We start from the raw sequence: 22,767 nt of genomic DNA, 5'->3' as shown, positions 1-22,767 counted from the left end.
GCTGAGTGTGAGGCATCCCATTATAGTATTGTTCTGCCACAGTGGTGTGAGGGGACATCTATGCAGGGAAGGTGGGCCCCATAGCAGTGGCACTCCCTGCACCAATGTAGTTATGCCCCTGCTTGTAGTGTAGTAGTCCGCTTTGCAGTGAACTTCTGTATGACTTACACATATTTAAGCCAAATCTGTAATCGGGCAATATTTCTTACAGCAGGTTAAAAACTTTGCTCATTTCTAGCATAAATTGGTTTGCATTATTTGTTGCTACTCAGATATTTGTTGTTTTCGGCTAGTGCAATAAGTGTAGGCAAAATATATCAACACCTGTGCCAAATGGAGATGTAAGAAATGATTGACCTTATGGTAGTTACTTTTATACAAGCTAAAAATGTAGAACATAATTCATAGAGATACATACAGATGACCGGCGGTCAGCATACAGGCACTGGCACTGGAGGGAATCAGCTAAGTATTCTTACCTTCCCCCAACCTTATCCCTCCCTCTCCACGCAGCCTGACCCTAACCGCCCATGCTAGTGCCTAACCCTAACTCCCGTACCCCGCTTCCTAAACCTAACCCGTCTTGCCCTGCAGTCTAACCCTAATTCACCCCACTAGTGCCTATACAAGCGCAAATACAGGTTCTTCTATCACTGAGATGAAGGCAATTTTATGTTAAATGCAGCCTCCCCTGATAAGTCCATTATGCGTATAGCTGGATTTGAAACGCATAAGAACACATACAAGCTAGCATCAAAGACATGGAAGATGTAACAAATGATGGATACCATGGCAATTCAGGTAAAGTAGATAACTAATATCCATGCTTCTGCCACATCCTGGCATTATCCAGGATTTGATGGTGTTGATTGGTGTCCATATACTTTATATGCAGCATTCTATGTTTTAAGCTATTGTGTTTTGGTTTGGTCTAACCCTTTAGAATGCATTTTGCATATACAAATACATTCTAAGCGTAAGAGGTGGATTTGTATTAAGCATGTGTTTTATACTGCTATGGTAATGGGTCGACACATGAAAAGGTTAAAAGTTTTTACATGGTTTTTTTTGTCCCCTTGCATGGCCAATCCCATGTCAACCTTTTCTGTTGACCATGTGGTGCTCATATTGACTGCCTACATATGGACCGGATACCATATAGGACCTTATTCATGTCCGTTCGTACCTGGCCGCTTGTTCACACGGATACCAATGGTGTGCGCATTTCTGCGCCTGTGCATACGCCGGGTGCGTGTGGCCATGGCGAACAGACTGTTCGCTGGGTGCACGCACCCAAGACTGCAGGCAGGGGGTGCAGGGCAGCAGCAGATAGTCACGCCCAGCGTTTCATTGGTGTTACCATGGAAATCACCCTGTGACATGGGTGCCGGGGGCGGGCAGCTGACATCAGCGAATGTCAGCTGCCCACCCACTTCCTCCTGAATGTGCACGCATATCTAAGTGTGACCTGAGAGTCACTTTAGATATGTCTGCACTCACCACATTATTCAATGGTCGGCGACCATTGAAAAATATGGGAGTTTCCTCCTGGCCTGCGAATGGATGTTTATGGTAAACATCCGGGCGAATGAACCCGGCGTGCGAGGGGTGGGTGTATTGGCGTTCGCAGGGCGGCGTCTGGGGGATTCTCAAGGCTGTGAAATTGCAGCCTTGCGATTGAACCAGAATAACCCCCACATGCCGGTCCGGTGTTCTGATGGCAGTTGGGATGCCGGCGTATTGAATGTCAGTCAATGTTTTCATAGTATGCCACAACTACAATATATTTGGTTTCTCCTACTATGTGCTCTGCTTTTTTGCAGGTTGTAGTTTTCGAGCCTTGAACAGAGTACTTCATGATGAAATAATCAATAAACCAATGGAAACACTAAAGCTTGCCATACCTTCAGGGATCTACACACTACAAAATAACCTCCTGTATGTTGCGCTGTCCAACCTTGATGCAGCCACCTACCAGGTATGTTCATTGGAAGCACTCTGTACTCATAATATAGAACATTCCTGCTTCTGCTACAGACTAGTCATAATTCCCAAGTGGTTCTAATATTTCAATCCATGTTCACTCGCTTTCTCATATCTTCCTATTGAACAATGCCACTTTTCCACTTTTTTTATTTTCTCCTATGGGGGAAATCTTTAAGGTGCCAAGATGCCTGACAAATCCACACTACACACATACATTGAAAATATACACACATAGAACAACACATGCCTACATACACACACATAGAACACATACTGTACACATACTTACACTGAAGCCTGACCTGAGCAAAGTGGTGTGGATTCTGCAGGACATCATTTCTGTGACACAATTCACCATTAAACCCCGCCTCCACATAAGAATTCTGCGATTTGCCGGTTGTGTGGAGGGAGGGGGCGGAGCAAATATGTTGCGTTTCTATGAGAATTATGTCATATTGGCATACAGCTGCAAAACCAGGAGCTGGGATCTGAACACCAGTCGCAGGTTTAAAAAAAAAAAAAAAAACATTTGGTCCATCAGGGGGTACTTCTGAGTATTCAGATCTCTGCCCAGACCACCCCCTTTCTGTGGGTGCTAGTGTTTTGGGCTGGCTTGACAAAAGGCACAAATCAGGGTGCTGTTGGCAGTGTTACAATGCTACGTCAATGTATGATTCTCCCCTTTATATAATTGAATTTCCTCCTATGTGCAGTGAACTGCAGGTGTAACACTGAAAAAAGTACTGTCTGTTTTACAGAAATATGTTACAAAGCAATTTGGGATAACAAACCCTACCATAAGGAGGACTGCATAATGTATATATGAATACTAGGATACTGACTTAACCTTTCTTGGTAATATTTTATTGTGAACGTCCTATACCATGTCCTTGTCTCCCTAACGTCTTATATTGTTTTCCAGGTCACATATCAACTCAAAATCCTCACTACTGCTCTGTTCTCCGTCTCAATGCTGCAAAAAAAACTGACAAAGTTTCAGTGGCTTTCTTTGGTAATCCTTATGGCAGGTGTAACGTTTGTTCAGGTAAAACACTGTCTACATTATGATGTATTTTGTGTTTAGCAGTATTTATGTCTATTGGGGCCATACATAGCAATTACTTGGGACAATTCCCCATTCATCCCCCCATCCAAGAGATCACAGGAATCCGCTGGTCATAGCAGTGATAAATCTCAACTTAAATACAGTATATTCATATGTATAGGGTGCTTGGTTTGTAAAAACTACCCAGTACTGGCAGGCTAGATAGGCCAAGTGGTTCTTATCTGTCGTCAAAATGTTATTACAAAGCCTGCTTACTGGTATTTGACAATGCTTACTAGAAGTGCAATCTATCAAACTTAGTGAACTTTGCTTTTCTCTCCTGTTCTAGTGGCCCACGGATTTGCCCAGTTCACCAGCGAAGGAAGTATCTGCGGGCTCTCGTATAGTGGGGCTAATGGCTGTCCTCACTGCCTGCTTCTCAAGTGGTTTTGCTGGTGTCTACTTTGAAAAGATTCTTAAAGAAACAAAGCAGTCTGTGTGGATTAGGAATATACAGCTTGGTGTGTACCTAGCAAATTGTGCAATAACCTTCACTTCTAAACAAGTCACCTGTCATGTTGTAATGTAAAACACAAATACTTGGTATGCCATGTTTAGGGCAACATAGTCTTTTGTTCCGGTTACTACTTTCCCTGGCTTGTTAGCAGAGGTCATGCAGAGTGTGCACCAAAATATGTTGGATTTAAAGTTCTTTAGCTGCTTTATTTGATCCATTACCTTGCATATAACACCACTGAGCTTCTACTTTACTTCCATTTAGGTTTTTTCGGTGGCATATTTGGTCTCATGGGAGTCTTTGTTTATGATGGAGAGCAGGTTTCCAAGGAGGGATTCTTTCAAGGATACAATAATCTGACCTGGATAGTTGTGGCCCTTCAGGTAATAGATCATAAAACATCACATTCTGTTCAAAGACTGACCGTAATCAAGATTTATTTCATAATAAATAACACAGATGTGCTTTACCCCTTAAGTGACCGATCACGTGAGCTTTGATCATGCTAGTGCGCACTGCAAGTCAACAGACTGCTTCCTCCATGTTTAGGGTTAGGTTTGTTTGTTTATAGCTGCAGCTGTGTCCTCATACATGGAGGAGTATTCAATGCGGCCAACGAGGCTTTTCCTTGCCGAAAATAAGCCATCCTCGCCGTCAAAACCCCTCGCGGTATTCAATGCTAGATCCCCTTAAACGGCAATGTTCGCTGTGGCGAGCCTCGCCATTTTAATGGCCGTTTCCACCTAGCCTCAGGGAACCAGCGAGGTGGAAACGGCGAGTGAATACTCTGACAACGAGTTATCTGCACTTCTCGCCGTCGATACCTCGCCGCCAGGGCTTTGAATGCTGCTCATTATTGCTGCAGTTGCCCCAAACAGCCCTGGTCAGCACGTCTTTTTACCCAAAAGTGCATCTTCATTGCAATGGGATGCTCCAGGAGTGATGATCTCCTTGTGCACCCTAGTCCCATCCCATTGCAATGAAGACATATTTTCAGCAAAAAACATGTCTGGCACTGGCAGCGTCACACGGGACTTGGCATACAGTATCTGCAACAATAATGTATGAGGACATCTGTATCATAATGTGCTGTGACCACTCCCCCCTTTGTGCACACCAAATATTTGCATGAGTACCCTATCCCTGTGTTCAATATTTTGCTCTCTAGGGTGCTCCAGTCTTAAGTAACCCAGGCTGCCAAAGGAATAATCCAGCTGTGCGTGTATATATGTATAAACACTGTTACATGGGGCATAATTATAGGAGAGAATTCAATTGTTGTTCACCTCAGCTGTCACTGAATGGCAATTGATGCTTCCGTTACACATGCAGCCAGGTGAGAAAACATTTAATCTTGCAACCTCCATAGGTGTGTGCGGAAATATGCAAAAACTCCCATTTGAGCACCCTTAACTGAACTTTAGACTGGGCTCAGCCGCTTTGCACACCTAAATCCAGTACTAATGGGCAGACACACTTGGCATGCCTGCCCAGCTGGAGGAAACCTAAATAGCCCAGTAAGCACTTATTACATTTGGGCACCTCTATAGTTGAGAGAGTCTACCTATTATGTATTCGCTACATGCAAAAGCAGTCTTTTCCCTGTATACGTACAATGGATATGCACCCCTTGTATTGAGATATGGGGGGGACATGTAATAGGATGAGAGATTCAGAAAGTGAGAGATTTGGTAAGAAATCTCCAGGTTTTTTTTTTTTTTTAAAGCGGCAATCATTTACACTTTAAAATCAAACTGGTTTTGCAGTGTAAATGATTGCCGCTTTAAAAAAAAAACCTGTAAATTTCTTACCAAATCTCTCAGTTTCTGAATCTCTCATTCTATTACATTTCACCCATGCTTTGTTCCAGGTGCAAATTACACCTTTTTATGATTGGGTGTGGTATGACTCGCTGGCGGTCAGTATACCGACATCGGAATCCCAGCCGCCGGTATTCCAACATCGGAATCCCAGCCGCCGGTATTCCGACATCGAAATCCCAGCCGCCGGTATTCCGACAGGGGGGAGCAGAAAAAAGCTGCTTGCGGGCTCGGTGGATCGCCACAGGTTCTATTCTCCGTCTATGTGGGTCGTTGACCCACACGAGGGAGAATAGCCCCTGTTGGTCAGAATCGTGACTGTTGGGCAGTTGAACAGTCGTGATCCAATGCCTGTATACTGACAGTCGTTATCCCGACTGTCGACCAGTCATCCGGCACCCTCATGATTTGCTCCTAACTCTAAATGTCTATTACCTGCAACCAAAGCAAGGCCCCTTCTTCTGTATTGGTATCCTCTGCTTGTGCTCTCTGTCTTTTCCTCCGTGCACTGGCCTCATGATGTCACTAAGGATGCTCTGGAGTAGCAGGAAGATTAAGGACCACCACCCCAACCCCCCTGTCCCTTTCTGTGCAGTCAGGTGCCTCCCAATGCACCCTGCAAGCTGTAAATGGGTAATGACTTAACAAGTAACATCTAGGAGACTGAGAACGAATCATGTGATTTTCCTCAGAAATACAAGTGAAATCAAAGCGATTCAATACCAGAGCAAAAATAAATTTAATATGAGCATTTTATTTTGAATAAAAACTTTTTTTTTTTCTTTACAAAATGATTTGTCTGAACATAATAGATTGGTTTAGTGTGTGTATGTATGTATATGTGTGTGTGTGTGTGTGTGTGTATGTGTGTATATATATATATATATATATATATATATATATATATATATATATATATATATATATATATATACACACACCAGTCCAGACGGCGGCACTCAGCAGAAATAAAAGGAATTCAACCAGGTATAATTATCAACGTTTCGAACTTTAATCAGTTCTTCATCAGGATATAACAAGACATAAAAAACAGACTTACATTTATACACCACACCAGATAATGAACACCTCGTCCTCTCCTCCCATCACGGCGCCGCCGAACACACAGCCACGCCTACGTCACCGGCGCACATAGAATGCGTCAGCGCGTCAGCTGGCGTGTCCCGTATGGGCTTACTGGGAAGCTAATGTTACCATAGCAACATGATGCATATACAGCCAGATACGTAACAATGCAGAAATGGCAATTTAAGTATAAAATGCACAAGAAAAATGTTGTTTAGACATCGCTATGGTAACACAATGAATAAAAGAAAATAACACCAAGTGAGAAAAATACATAGTAGAAAAATAGATTTTTTTTTAAAAACAGCGGTAAATGGACATAGTCGGCTGTGTATGGCATAGCAAAAAATTGGCAAAACAATCCATCACATTGTAACGTACTTATAATATAAAAAATGCAATCAGAGGTAAGCCAAAAATGAATTACGTGTCCTCAGTCATAGAAAAGTAACAAGGCAACAATAAGAAAATCAATAGCTGCACAGAACCAGAATAGAGATCATTATCTAAATGGAGGATACTAAAAAAATATTATACCATAGATAGACTGAATCGGTAGTTACCTTAACTTTACAAAAAGCAGTGCAAACCCCTGAACTCGTTGAGGCCACGGGGGGCAATGGTGTTGAGGCGTTGAATCCATTGTGCCTCGCATTTAAGTAATTGTAGCGAGCGATTGCCTCTGCGAATGGAAGCCGGAATATGATCAATGATCATATAACGGAGTGCTGTCATGGTGTGGTGCGCCTCGAGAAAGTGCCTGGCCACCGGTTGGTCACTGGTACCTTTCTCGAGTGCTAATTTAATTGAATAACGGTGGGAGGCCATACGTTCTCTAAGAGTTCTGTCAGTTTTTCCAACATAATACATAGAACAAGGGCACGAAATCAAATACACAATGTAGCGTGTCGTACAAGATAAACGATGCCTGATAAAGTACCGTTTGCCACTAGATGGATGACAGAATGAGTCACCTGTGATCAAAGATCTACAGGTGACACAATTCAGGCATTTAAAGCAGCCTGGACGTGTACCCAGAAACTGCTCACTGCCAGAAGATTGCAGCAAAGCGACATCCGACTTCACCACATAGTCGCGCACACTCCTGCCACGGGTGTAGCACGGCATAATGGTGGTGTCAGACAGCTTTAGGGAATCGTCCATCTGTATCAAAGGCCAGAGTCTTTTGGTAACTTTGTTAATACAAGAACTAGCTACATTGTAATGGTTAACCCATGGAAGTCTTTTTTTGTTAGAGGCATTTTTCTGTTGGTAAACCAGTAGCGATTGTCTAGTTTTAGACAAAGCTTTGGCTTTTGCTTCATGAAGAAGAGTACGATCATAGCCCCTGGTGAGGAATTTGTTAAGCATGTCATCGATGGCCTTCTCAGCCAAATCGTCAGTACTGCAGATGCGCCTGGCGCGCAGAAACTGCGAATATGGCAGACTAAATTTGCTCGAACCTGGGTGACAACTGGTAGCATGTAGAAAAGTGTTGCGGTCAGTCGGCTTAGTATACACCGACGTGACCACAACACCATCCCGAATGGTAAGGGCAACATCAAGAAAATGAATCGACATTGTGTCGACAGTGTAAGTCAACTGCACAGGACTGCCGGTTTTATTGTGATTATCAATCATGTTGGTAAAAACATCTTTAGGGCCAGTCCAAATCATGAATAAATCGTCGATATATCGCGTGTAGAAAAATATCCACTGCGATATATCGGGATTAGAAAAAAATATAACTTTTTCCATGTCCATCATGTACGCGTTGGCGTACGATGGGGCAAAATTGCTACCCATCGCACAGCCAACGCGTTGTAGATAGAAGGAACGATCATACAGGAAGTAGTTATGGGTGAGCACCAGCCCGAGTAGAGCCAGTACAAACTCAACACTAGGACCAGTATAATTCACATTACCAAGCAGTAAATTTTTAACAGACTCCAAACCAGACACATTGGGATTATGGTATAAAGACTCGTCACGTCGATACAACATAAATAACTTCCAGGAGGTATAGGACCCAATGCTGTGAGACTATTAAGAAATGCAGTCGTATCAAGCAGATGCCCCGGGGAAGATCTAATGCAGGGTTGCAATAAAGCGTCAATATATGTGGAGACATTTTGAAAGAGAGAACCACGGGCAGCAATTATGGGCCTGCCAGGAGGGGTATCCAACCCCTTGTGTATTTTAGGAAGGGTGTACAATAAAGGTACAACCGGATTAGTAACTAGCAGGGCCGTGGATAGCTCAGGAGAAATAACACCATCAGAGACAGCAGACTTCAATAAATTGGTTAAAATACCAGTATATTCAATGGTGGGGTCACTATTCAGGCGGCAATAAACAGACTCATCATCTAACTGTCTGGCAATTTCACGTTTATAATCTACAAGACCTTGTAATACAACGGCACCGCCTTTGTCGGCGGCCCGGATTACTATATGGTTGTAGCTACCAAGATCTTGCAGAGCCTGAAATTCATCATGGCTAAGATTAGCACTAGAGACATTGTGAGTACCATTGCGTGGATGAACTTCATTAGAGACCTGGACCTCAATCGCTTGCATAAATGTTTTAATATTGGAGTTATTGGAGAGGGGGTCGAAAACAGATTTAGGTTGTAGCCTAGACAGTTGAACAGGTATATCAGAAACAGGTGAAGATAATGACGGCATATCAATTTTCTTACCAAAATATTCCTTGAGTTTCAAGGACCTATTGAGCTTATATTTTTCGATCTCCCACTGCATGTCATTGAAGCGTGCAGTGGGCACGAAAGAAAGCCCTTTATTCAAAACACGCTGTTCAGCATCTGATAATACATGTGACGATAAATTGTAAATTATGTTCTCAGAGGTGGTCTGCCCCTCCTGCCGCGACCTTTTCCACTGACCACCTCTCCTCGTCCTGTACCTCCGTCTCGGGCCAGGATTTGACGGGTGCGAACCCCTAAAGGGGAAATCGCACGCTTAGCCCGTCGTTTGGGTTTGGTGGCAACATCAGAGTCACTAGTGGTCGGGCCATCATAAGAAGAGTCAGTATTGTCCCTTTGGTGACCCTGTCGTCTTTGGTGTCGACCATATTGATAGTTCCTTGAAGGGTTGCCACCATTTTGTATCCAGGAGTATACCTGGTTGTGCTCATAATCAGTATTTACTTTATTCAGCTTCTGTTTTTTAAATTGTATAAGCTCACGCTTGTAGTTGGCGACTTGTTTGTTGAGCTTATCGAGCCAATCAGTTGTGGAGTCAGCGGAGGAAGATGCTTTGTGGGTGTCCTCAAAGGTTTTGATGCGTTCACGTGCAATGGCGAGTTCACAGCTGGATTCCTCAATGACGAGGAGGATTAAATGGAGACTACATTTATTGAGCACGGCGATCCATTTTTTGCAGAACGAAATGTTGAAGCGTCCGATGGTGGGCGCGTTCCGGACTCGGAAGCCCCGCGGAATCCGCTTGTTCTTGTAATAGTCGCTTAAAGTGCTGCCGTGATACATGTAGTCGATTTCCTTTTGTTTGAGTTTAGCCCAATCATTGTAAAGATGTTCCAAAGGCCGAGTCTCGGCTACTTCATTATCAATTTTGGCATTGGATATGATCACCTCAGCTTCTGATTCAGAAAAGGACAGGACCTTGCCCTGTGTGAGGAGTGCCAGGTTGATGCTGTCCAAACAGTCGACACTGTCCATAATACCGCCCTCAGCCATAATGATGGTAGGTGCGAGGGATGTGCAGGGCCTGATGGGGCCAAATATAGTAGAAAAACGGGGTGCTAACAGCACAACAAAAAAACAACAACCTGGTAATACACGACCTATTGTAATAAACATAAAGTTAATGTTGAAAAGGTACTCTTTACCTAGAACGGCGCCCGCAATTGGAATCGCGGGCGTCGGGGGTAAAAAATCGCGGCCATCGCGGGGACATAAAAAACGGGTGCAACGCGATGCCCGCGATTTTCCCATAGGGATCAATGTTAAAACGGTGATTGGACGCGATTTTACTGTTAAATGCCTCAATGCCCGCGATTTGGCCATAGGAAACAATGTTAAATGGGCCACAGAGCCCTAATAGTGCCCTTGAACTCTGAAATGGCCCCCACAATTGTTAACGCCACCCCACGATCAACGTCAACCCGAAGCGTGGCGAGCGCAGCAAACCCGCGAGGGGCGGTGGTACGCGTCCTCCGACCTTTTCATACCCCCACTATCCACGTCGGCGTGGAGTTGAGAATAGAATAGTGTGGCGAGCGCAGCGAGCCACCGAGCCCGAAGCGTGGCGAGCGGACGCGGATACCTTCACAGGTAAACGCGTCCCTTCGCGGGCTTCACAGGTGTCCGCGTAGCCACGGACACCTGTGAAGCCCGCGAGGGGACGCGTATAACTGTGAAGGTATCGGCGTCCCCTCGCGGGGCTCGGTGGCTCGCTGCGCTCGCCACACTATTCTATTCTCAGCTCCACGCCGACGTGGATGTTATAATTTTTTCCATTCTGTTTGAGACATGCAGAAAGACAAAAAATTCGTAATCAATCATGTTTTCTTTTCTCAATACCTTTGCAGGCTCTGGGTGGATTGGTCATTGCTGCTGTAATTAAATATGCCGATAACATCCTGAAAGGCTTCGCCACATCTCTCTCTATCATTCTGTCAACACTTATATCCTACTTTTGGCTGCAGGACTTTGTCCCTACCAGGTACAGTGCCATTTTATAGCTATCAAAAGAATTATGTGCTGAAAGTAAGGGTATGCAGCACATAACTTATACTTTATTTACATGTATTTATATTATTGACATCTATATGTACATTAAGTGACGTAACTACTATATGGTGGGTGCACATAGAAATCCTACACTGCGGGTACTGGCCACATTGAACACTTGTAATATTGGAAACAAAACTTGATTATGAGTAGAATATTTGGGACTTGGCTGGAGTTTTGGATTGCTTTTCCTTTAAAAATATTGCGGAATGAAATCTGTTCATTCTTTTTAAATAGCCCTGTAGTGTATAATTATGTGTATATAATATGTGACAAAAATGGATAGGAATAGAACACCTTAGTGTAGTATGTTGGAATTGGTGTCTGTACCCATCAGCAAATTGCAACACCATTGGAGTAAAGATACTGTACATCGAATATATGGTTATGGTGTAAGGAAGACCTACTTCTATCCATCAAGCTGACAGATCTTCTATATTAAGTACTCCTTTACTTTATTGGTATTGTAAGATGGTGCTGGGTACAGACACCATTTCTAACATCATAACCTACGAGACGTCATTTTCTCATCCAGATTTCTATGAGTCTCACAGAACAAGGGTTACTTAAAGACCAGCAGCCACCCTCATGGGGGGAAATTTACTAAGATGGCGGTTCTATTTCACACGGGATGTTGCTTTGGGCAACCAATCAAAAGCTACTTATTTATATGGCACCTTCAAGACGATAATAGATAGTGCCTGATTGGTTGCCCATAGCAACATCCCAACTAAATCCCTTATCCCTTCCTATAGGGGAGTGTGAAATTACTATTCTACTGGATGTATGTCTTTATGTAGGCCATCTATTGAGGAACTTTATTCATTGGAAAAAGGGCTACTAACAGATCTCGTGGATTGGAATAGTGCACTGCACTACTGTATATATTAAATATATTGGTGATGGATACAGACACCAATTCTAACCTACTACATTACATGTACATACTACATTAAGATGTGCTATTTCCCATCCAGTTATGTGGGGTCTATTCAATGCTGTGGGGGAGTGGTGACAGCGAGCAGGGCTTCCTGCTCGCTGTCACCGCTCGCCCTGTCAGTATTCAACTCACCCCCCTCATACGCCAATTCCCCCTCGCTCCGTTTTTTGAGTGAGGGGGAATCTGCGCATTCGGCTGCAGTGCAGTGCTTCGGAAATCTGCGAGACTCGCAGCTAAATACAGTGGGTTCGCTGCATTAGCCGCGGGTCTCGCTGTTTAGGGGAATCCTCGCCGTCCTGTGACGGCGAGCATTCCCCCGGAACATTGAATAGGGCGAGCAGCCGGCGAGGGAGTAAAACAGCGAGGATCGCTGGTTTTCTGTGGTCCTCGCTGTTTAACCCCCTGCCGGCCGCGGCGCGTGGCATTGAATACTACCCACCGTATTGTATTTTCTTACTTAATGGAAGCAAGTAAAATTATTTTCAGTAAAATTAACCAATCTCAAAAGAGCACATGGCAGTGGTGCCATGGGATTGGTTGTCCAGGACCAATCCAAATTATTTATGGTCTGTGTGATCAACATTTTTTGTAGGCTGACCACCAAAAATATGTGGACAAGCAGACTCTGACCCCCACCACATAACTAAAACTAAGGATGATAAGCAAACACAATTTACTTAATTCAATAATTTTAGCAGAATTTGGGCCTAGGGGTACCATGAAAAAAACATATAATACTGATACTCTAGGGAGCCGGGATTTAAGAAAGTTTGCGCCTGATACATGGCTGCTTCTAGGTGCATCTATTGCACCCAGCATAGAATAAGTCTGCACTACAATACACTGCTTTGTTAGTTCATTGGCCATGTGCTTGTGAATTGAAATGCACAGCTTACCAAATGATGCTGTTCCTTCTTTATTGCAGTGTCTTTTTTCTTGGGGCGATGTTCGTGATTTCAGCTACTTTTCTCTACGGCTATGACCCTAAACAGTCTGCAAACCCCATAAAAGCATGATGTCTGGATTACAGGGAATTCTTTTTCCAGGGTGCAGCCTTGCTATTTCAGGGACGGCTTGGGACTCCTGAGAGGAGGAACAATGATGCCAGAATTGCTGTGTAAGGAGAGCGACAAGACTGCAGGACAGAGCACTGCTGATCCTTTTTTTGTGTGTGGGACTGACCCTTGTTTATGATAAAAGAAAATTTCTATAATATGTGAATACTTGAACTGGGAGACATTGATTTATTTTTTCAGGGTTGCTGCACAGAACTCTCCTGATCAGATATGATGCAGTGTTTTCTTCTATGGAAAATCCAAGCTGGGGCAAATGGATTTTTAATGTGGTGGCTCATGAGCTGGGATTTTTGGATTTAGTGTCTGACCTCCAATGAATTCAAAGGGGCAGCTTGAAAGAAGAGCTGGACAGTGCTCTTTTATCATTTTATACCGAAGAGACAAAACTATAATTACTATAGGAATTGTTCTGTATATATTTGAATGTCTCACTGTCTTTTAGGTGGGAATGTGATACATTGTACAGATTATTATAAGGGTAATTAAATACATTTTTAACAAATTTGTGTTTAAATCCATAATGTCATTCTGATCGCTCTGTCCTCAGGAAAGACCAAGTGGAACTATAGGTGCATAAACACTGGGCGGTTTTGCCCATCGTGTACATACAGCGATGATGCTGAAAATCACTAAGTGCATACATACTGAGCGTTTTTCATGCAAGCGATTTTCATGGTGGTGGACAGCTTTCCATAGGACGCTATGGAAAACCATCCAACCTGCCGCTGATCTGCTGGTAAGCCGGCGATGATGCATCAGCGCTCACCGCGCATCGCTGGGCCATGCACACTGGGCAGCTTTTGATCAAAATCGCCCACTGTTTATGGCCTTAAAATGTTTTTTTTTTGCAAACACTTTAAAGTCTTCCTGCTAGCTAAACACATTGGTGGCATCCACTTTGTGGCTTGGACCAATATTTGTGAGAATTTAATTTGTCAATAAACTATGAGCAGTGACATCACTGAGGTGGAAAGTGAGGTCCCTTCTTCCTGGTAAACTAAATGCCGTTGCCCACTGTATGCAAGTAGCAATTTATAACTCTGTAGCTACGTTTATGATTTATTTATTATGGTGCATTGCAGATTTATCTAGTTTTAAATGCCAGGGGAAGCGGCAATGGTCAAATCATTTGTTCTCTATAATAGTAACATCACACTGCCACTTGGCAAAGAGGACAATCCTTCAGTGCCTCAGCTTTTGCTCTCTCCAGGTCACCTCCGCAGGGCCGCAACTAGGATTTTTGTCACCTGGGGCAAGCAAATAATTTGGCAACCTCCCAATTAAAATTACACCACAAAATTACACTACATCAGTGGTCAGGGAACTCGGTCCTCACTACCCCACGCAGTGCATGTTTTGCAGGTCTCCTCACAGAATCACAAGTGAAATAATTAACTCCACCTGCGGACCTTAAAAAATGTGTCTGTGAGTAATTAGTACACCTGTGCACCTGCTGGGTTACCAGCAAAACATGCACTGTGTGGGGTAATGAGGACCGAGTTCCCAGACCACTGCACTACATTATAGTACCTTTATACACATTATACCATAGTACAGTATGGATAGTGTAATGGTTAGCATTACTGCCTCACAGCACTGAGGTTACGGATCCCACCATGGCCCTAACTGTGCAGAGTTTGTATATTCTCCCCGTACTTGAGTGGGTTTCCTCCCACAGTCCAAAAATATACTGGTTGGCTAATTGGCTCCCAACAAATGAACCCTAGAATGTATGTGTGCATGTACATGTGGTAAGGAATATAGATTGTTAGCTCCACTGGGGCAGGGACTGATGTGAATGTTCAAATATCCTCTGTAAATGCCCTTAATAGCACATTATGCCATCCAGTAGTGCCCCTTATACATGTTATGCCATACAGTAGAAATGTTCCTAATCCAAATAATGCCACACAGAGCGGAATAAGCATATGTAACTTGTGCAGAGAGAATTAAATTTGGGTGGGGTTTTACTTCAAAGTGAGATCTATATTGCAGTGTAAAAATAAAGCAGCCAGTATTTACCCTGCACAGAAACAAAATAACTCACCCAAATCTAATTATCTCTGCACATGATAGATCTGCCCCCCATGCAGTGCACATGGTTTTGTCCAGCTAAGAAGGATTTTGTCAGAAAGAGTGAACTAGAATAAGGCCCACTGTCACTGGTGAAGATGCAGGTTGCCACCTATCACATCATGCAGTATTGCTTGCTGATGCTGACCGCAGCAGGCAATATCCAGGAAGCAGATCCCACACAGCATCCCAGTGCTCCTACAGGGATGCAGGCTCATGTGCTTTGTTCAGCACTCAATTCATCCAGACTACGGCAGCCTTTACAATCAATGTAAAATCCTAAAGGTGCCCATACACGTTACAATTATTGTATACAATATCGCATCTCTGTTGTGATGAGATCTAGTAAAAAAAGTATGTGCTGCACATACTTTTGTACTAGATCTCATCTCATATCATCGCAAAACCGAGATGCAATGAGATGCGATATTGTATACAATAATTGTAATGTGTATGGGCACCTTAACAATGTCAATGTGCTGTGAATTTTAAACCACTTTGCATACTTTTAAACTAATGAGATAGCCATTGCCATATTTATAATTCTGAGTGATCGAGTAGGGCTTGCAGAAAAATGGGGTCCCTTGACAGGGTCTGCAAGCTTAAATGTATTGATCAATAGAGGAACTACAGTATACCCCACTTTTTATGGTGAGTTATTATAGTGAGTGCAGAGCCTGTGTGATTTATATATATTGTGGCAAAGAGGGTTCTTTGCCACCTTATGATGCTATACCTTGTAACATGACCATCTCCAGGAGGGACGCAATGCTTTGTTTCTGCACGTCCCTCTTAATTTTTGACTACCATCACCTGTGTTGAACAGGTTAATTGATAAGAAAGGTATTTTAACACAGTTGACGGGAATCATAAATTAAGGGGGAAGTCCAGGTGCAGAGCATTGTGCCCCTCCTGGAGAGGGTCATGTTGGGAGGTATGTAACTGTGTGTACATGTGGTAGAGAATATAGATTGTAAGCTCCACTGGTGCAGGGACTGATGTGAATGTTGAAATATCTTCTGTAAAGCGCTGCGGAATATGTATGCGCTATATATAAGAAACTGTTAATAAATAATGTAAGATGCAAGGGGCAGTTATGGTTAAGAATCCTGCTCCTTAACGTAACAAAGGTAATTTATACAGTTGCACCACCTGGGTGTGGCTGATTGGTGTGTAAAAGTATACCAGGCCTGGCCAACCTGTGTCTCTTCAGCTGTTGGAAATCTACACACCTCAGCATGCACGGACAAATTTCAGCATTTCCCAATAGCAAAACTGTGGTAGGGCATGCTGGGAGTTGTAATTTCATAAAAGCTGGAGAACCATAGGTTGGCCAGGTCTGGTATAGAGGTTTGTGGAAACCAATGGATGGGGCTTCTGATGCCGGTTAGCAGCCACCTGAAAGAGAGGGGTGGTTTGGGTTTAGATAGATATAAAAGAAATATAGAAAGCCACACATTCTGGGCCAGATTTACTAAGCTTCAAAAAGAGAGAAAGTATAGAGTGATAAATTACCAGCCAAGCCGATCCTGTCATAAACACAGCCTGTAGCATGGCAGTTAGGAGCTGATTGGCTGGTAGTTTATTACTCTTCACTTTATCACTTCCTGAAGGTTTGTACACCTGGCGCCCTATCTGCTGCCATGATTTCTTCCATGGCAACAGATACTGGGCCAGATGCACTAAGCTTCAAAAGTGATAAAATGGAGAGTGATAAACAGCCAACCAATCAGCTCCTGCCTGACATTTTTAAAACAGTCTGTGACATGGCAGGTAGGAGCTGATTGGTTGTTTATCACTCTATTTTATCACTTTTGAAGCTTAGTGCACCTGGCCCACTAACTGATTACAACTTCCTTCCAATAATCAGGACAGAGAAGAAAGCCCCTCTGGAAGTTATGAGGTCATTCACCCTCTCACAGCCCCCTGCCCCCTCCCTTCAGCAGGTATCTTTTCCTTGCTCCATGGACCAATCTCGCTGAAGAAAGCTTCCTTAAGGTGCCCACACACTAGAAAGATCTGTGATCGTAAGATGTGCGCATAAATTAGCCTTGAAATCTTTTGTCCATCCTGGACAAAAGATTTCAGGCAAGCGCACATCTTTACCAAAGATTTTTCTTAAGATCCCGTGTGCGTTCCTATGGATCTTTAGTTAAATCTTCTGATCTTTCGTGCAGCACGTAAGATCAGAAGATTCAGCTAAAGATCCACGGGAGCGCGCATCGGACCGATATCGTCCGATTTTCGACTGATTATCGGTAAACATTGGACAATATATCGGCCGATTTATCGGAAATCGGTCAATCGGTCCAGAAATCGTTCTAGTGTGTGGGCACCTTTACAATGGGCAGCACAGGTGTAGAATACATGTTATAATAAAAAATCCCAGGCCTAATATATTGTGTCTCTGGCGATATTAGGAAATGTTTATGGCAGCATGGAGCAGGAGATATCACAAGCACACGTAAATCCCCATGGAGGATCCTTGCTACAGTCCTCTTGTAGTGCAGAGCTTCTTAACTGTTTGAGTGCCAAGTGAATTTAGCAATATAGATGTGAAAATTCCCAAGCAAACATTTTTTTTTAACCCTAAATGACCTGTAATGTTTACCTTTTATATAGGAAATATTATCTTTTTTTACACATTTTTTTTAATTTGAATTTATCTAACAAATGTGCTGATATTTTGCGCCTCTCTCGCAGTAATGTTGGCACTCAAAGGGTTAAGGAAAGGTCTCCGAAGCTATAATTATTAGTACACAAATATCACAGACCTGCACACTTATTTTTCCCTCCAAACTAGGACATTGGAAATTGAAAATTACAATTGACTTTTATTTCGTTATGTATTTAGGGCACATTTTTGGCCTGATGCTCAGTCACACGCAGATCTGAATGCTTCTACAGGCAATTCCGAGTTTTAGAGACCTCGGACATATTTCTCCGGTTGTGAAAGTGACTTTTCTTGAGTATCCAGGTGTGTGCACAGAGGAGAACAAGCTTATTTGAGGGTGTTGGGGGTGCTGCTAAAATAACGCCATATTCATGAGCATGCTGGGAAAATGCCTATTCCTATAGTATTTCTAGTACCTTAAACCAGTGTAAGTGCTGCTACTGTTGACAATGATAACTGCTGTCCTCAGGAATAGAAGAAGTAGAACAATGTCCTGCTCAGGCATGAGCACGTTCATATTGTAGCTATCTGACATGCATGCAACTAAGAATCGGGCCCGCATCTTTATCAGGTTACATGGTCATTATATTTTTGTATGAAAATGAATACATTTATTTTAGAAATAGAAATAATATAGTAATTATTACATGAATTTGAATTTAAGAAACGAATCGAAATCAAAATGTTTAAATTCAAGGATAAGGAAGCCAACTAAGTTTCTTTTTTATATTTATTGAAGAAATAAAATTGCATTTGAATAATAAAAGTCTTTGCATTTAAACATTGTCATTGTTCCTTATTTTACTAACCATGTGAATAGGGATGTAGAGGAAGGGAAGGATGGAGTGGGAATGTTTTATAAAGGAAATTGGAAACCAGAAACATTTCTTTAACTATGAAGTCACTTCCTCTTCTTCCTCCTGGGCACCAAGCCATTTAGTTCAGATCTAGATGACCGTCCCCTCTCCCCACCAGGAAGTCAGGATAGGCACCAAGGACCCGTGCATTGTCTTGAGGCTTGCTGCAATTAATGGTTCCAACAGCTGGCAGCATTATGAGTCAGGCTAACCTAACATGCTGCAGGATGCAATTAAGAATTTGGATGCTGGAGGAGAAGAGCAGATGCCTAGCAACAATAGGGGGGTACTAGTGGAGGAGATGTGGTGGTGCCAGTTCAAAAATGATGTTGGCGCTGCTGCAACTGCTAGCTGAGAATGGGATGGAAGCTCGGCTTGGACACATTGGAGCAGCTGCTGTGAGGACCAGAGACAACCAGACCATTGCAAAATCCTGAATAAGCTGTGTTCTGAAACATAAAAACAGAAGTCCCGGACACACACACACTTACTTTTTTACAAGACTGAAGTTTAGTGATATGTGGCGGTCAATAATACTGTCTATAATTTATGAGGGTCACTGATGCTGTCTATAGAATATGGAGTTCATTAAAGCTGTTTGTATTAAACCAGTGTCATTGATACTGTCTATAATATGTTGGCACGCAAAGAGGCCTTATTTTAGGAAAGTGGGCCCAAACCATATTGTTACATCCAGGCCTGCCAGTCACTTTTTCCGCCACTGGAGGTAGTGTGTTTGTTTATAAGCAATGTTTTTTTTTTTTTTTTCTAAATAAAGTTGAACTTAAAGGAACAAAACATTTCTAAATTTTGCTGAAGATAATATTTCATGAACAATGTTCTGGAATGATTTGGACCATAATTAATGCAAAGATTTAATTGTATTTGTAATTATTGTGATGGAACAGAGGACAGAGGAGGGAGATGAGTGCCCCCAGCACGGCAGCCCCCAGTCGGGAGACACGCGGTGGATCGGCGGCCGTGGCCCCCAGTGGTGAGTCGCAGCTGACTCCCTCCCCCCCGCATGGCTCAGTCAGTTCAGTGGACAGAGGATGGCGGTGGCCCCTCCCCTGGTCTGGCAACAGGCGGCCAGGCTTCGGCTGCAGCGCCAAGACGCAGCGGGCCCCCATCGGCATGAAGGACACGCTGCTGAATCCCACCCAGAGGCAGAGGAGAGAAGCATATCCAGCCTGGAGCCACCCCCCAGGGAGGTGAGGGCCCAAAAACGACAACAAACCACCAACTGCTGGCCCCCGGCCTCAATGACTGACTCAACCCCCTCTCCCTGCACGCTGGCGACCCGCATCCATGGCTACAGCCAGGGCCAACTCCTCCTGTCGGTTTGGGGATGGGGGCCAATGAGGGATGAGGCAGGGATGGGAGTAGGGATGAAGGTTGTTGGGTGTGGTGTTGATTGGTAGGGGTTGGGTGGTGTAGAGTAGTAGGGTGGTAGGAAATTGGGGTGGGGTTGGTGGGGAGTGGATGGAGGCAGAGTGGGTGTTGGGAGAGGAGTGGATGGAGGCAGGGGAGTGGGTGGTGGTAGAGGAGTGGATGTAGGCTGGGGAGTGGACAGAGGCTGGGGAGTGGGTGCTGGTAGTGGAGGGGGAGATGTGGTGTGAATCACCAGCTGCTGCTTCCCCCTCTGGACCATATTTCCAGCGATTATAGCCCATATCGCTGTCGTGTGTACACGGCTTAAGAGTAGTATTGAGCACTCTTTGGCGTCCGAGTGTTTTTGGACAAAAATGCACTGTGCGCTCGCCGAGCGAGGCGGTTGTCCCTCCGTGCAGTTTTAGTGCACACCCCCATGTATGCCCAGTTTTGCCCACTTTTCTGGCCTCTCCCCGAAAAACACCCACATCACGCCCACTGTGACCAAGCACTTGTGGATAGGATTTTTTGCTCGGGAAAGTCCGTTCGTGTGCGGTGTGCTGTCGCCGCACATGTGCATTGCGAATAATACGCATGCACAGTTGAAAAAAAACTCTGTACCGTGCGTACGCGGTCCGACCGAATCAACCAGAATAACCCCCATTGTTACTTGCCTGGCTGCTACAATGACCAGTGGTGCTGCTGATGGCTGCCTAGGCGCTTTGCTGCCCAGCAAGTATATGTTCCCTGCATCTCTGATCCCCAGGGTACATCTAGTGTATACCTGTATGTGTAAATGTATTTCTGTACTGTCACTGTTTTATTGTCACCTAACCAGCAGTTGCACAGCAATCCAAATCCAATTCCTAGTATACGCAAGTATACCTGGCCAATAAAGCTGATTCTGATTGGTCATACAGTTGCTGGACTGATCTGCTTACTCTATCTGTCTCTAATCCAAATAGACATTTATCTAACTTTCTATATACATTGATTGCACTGAGTGAAAAATACTGTATATGGGTCCCAGTGATCCCTTAATTCAAATGGGATACGGTCGTTTGGTTGACCTAAAGATGGTCGACATGGGATTAGGTTGACACAATCATTAGGTCGAAATGGTCTAGGTCGACAGTCAAAAGTTCGCCATGGGAGTATTTCATGCCCTACCATCCAGTAGGGCATGGTGGGAGAATAAAATAGTGTGCCGAGTGCAGCAAGGCACCGAGCCCGAAGCATGGCAATCGCAGTGCACCTTATCCTGTGTCCATGTCAACTGTGTCGACATTCTGGTAAAAAAAAACAGTGAAAAACACCATGTCAGCCTAGACCATGTCGACCTAATGCTTGTGTCGACCTAATGACCTGTCGACCTAATGACTGTCGACTATCTTTAGTTCAACCATACAATCCATAGAGCACTGCACTGTGTTAGGGGACAAGGAGGGATGGAGACACTGCAAGCTGTGACTAGCTAGAGAGATTACAGGCGGCGATTGGCTAGTGTGCTGGCGCTTATAGGCATATCCATAGCATAACAGGGCAGGACAGTCATACAGCATTACTCCCTGAAGAAGACCCAAGAGGGTCGCAACGCGTTGGAGGTACATCCATCACCACAGACACCCCAAGTCTCCTCCCGGCTGGGAGTCGAGCGCACGGCACCTGCAACAGACGGACCCCGGCGCGTAGTCCCGCGAGACGCGAACCCGGAAGTCCCGTCTGTGCTGAGGCTGTGGAAGCCGGCGAATCGAGCGGTCAAGGTGCCGATTCAGCCGAGGTGAGACGGAGCCAGTAATCGGAAGCAGGACAGAGGACAAGCATCACCAGCCCGGTGAGAACAGGTAAAGTGCACTGCGGGCGGGACGGGACGCCAGCCCCCCGCACCACTTACCTGTGAATTGTTTGTGACTTATTCTTCTCTCCCATTGACTGCCACCACCCCACCACTCTTTGTGTGCCTTGCCCCAGCAGCACATAAACCCCCCCCCCCCCTTCTCACCCACCCTACCCCAGCTGCACACAGCAGCATATTGGATACATTGTTAGTGAAATAAAACTGCATTTATCCATCACAGACTGTCATTCATTTATTGCACACCCTGAGCGCAGGTCCTCACACCCCCCCTTTTCCATTACCATTTTAAAGGGCAGCCCCCCTTTACCGAGGACCAGTGGCTTGAGTGTTAGCTCATTCATAGTGGAATTAGCGCCAACCATCAAAACCACGTACAATATCCATAGCATATCCTGTGTGACCCACTCATCTTCTAAAAGTTGGTTTTAGGCAGCCATTTAATGGTAAAAGCTTACATTGGTGTGCAGCTGGACATTAACCAATCACAATGTTCCATAAGTCACTAAAAAGACCTATTTTTGAAATGATGAGGTGGAACATTTTAACCTCCACATTGGCCCTGCACAGTAATTCTCACACAAAAGCATTCTAGTTTTCAGGGGGATGCCAAAACCCCTACCACTGGCCCTGTCTCTGCCTAATAGGGGGAGGGGGGTAATTAGGTGATATAGAGAAATGAGTTTCCCATCT

At 44.2% G+C, this 22,767-nt stretch overlaps 1 protein-coding gene across 2 annotated transcripts in view; it reads left to right on the top strand.

Annotated features, from left to right (window-relative positions):
- SLC35A3 (solute carrier family 35 member A3) overlaps positions 1–13,746 on the top strand; it is a 50,500-nt gene extending 36,754 nt beyond the window's left edge. For both annotated transcript variants that reach the window (XM_083156949.1, XM_083156948.1), the window contains exons 3-8: positions 1,824–1,978; positions 2,909–3,031; positions 3,381–3,552; positions 3,813–3,931; positions 11,027–11,160; positions 13,094–13,746. In XM_083156949.1, the coding sequence (XP_083013075.1) occupies positions 1,824–1,978; positions 2,909–3,031; positions 3,381–3,552; positions 3,813–3,931; positions 11,027–11,160; positions 13,094–13,184 (794 nt within the window). In that variant the 3' untranslated portion in view covers positions 13,185–13,746. The remainder of the gene's footprint in view (positions 1–1,823; positions 1,979–2,908; positions 3,032–3,380; positions 3,553–3,812; positions 3,932–11,026; positions 11,161–13,093) is intronic.
- Positions 13,747–22,767: the final 9,021 nt, after the last annotated feature.

This window comes from Crinia signifera, chromosome 8, assembly GCF_055691185.1.
Source record: "Crinia signifera chromosome 8, ASM5569118v1, whole genome shotgun sequence".
Lineage (NCBI taxonomy): Eukaryota > Metazoa > Chordata > Amphibia > Anura > Myobatrachidae > Crinia > Crinia signifera.
The sequence above is the reverse complement of the archived record's forward strand: the minus strand, read 5'-3'. Positions and strand labels throughout refer to the sequence as shown.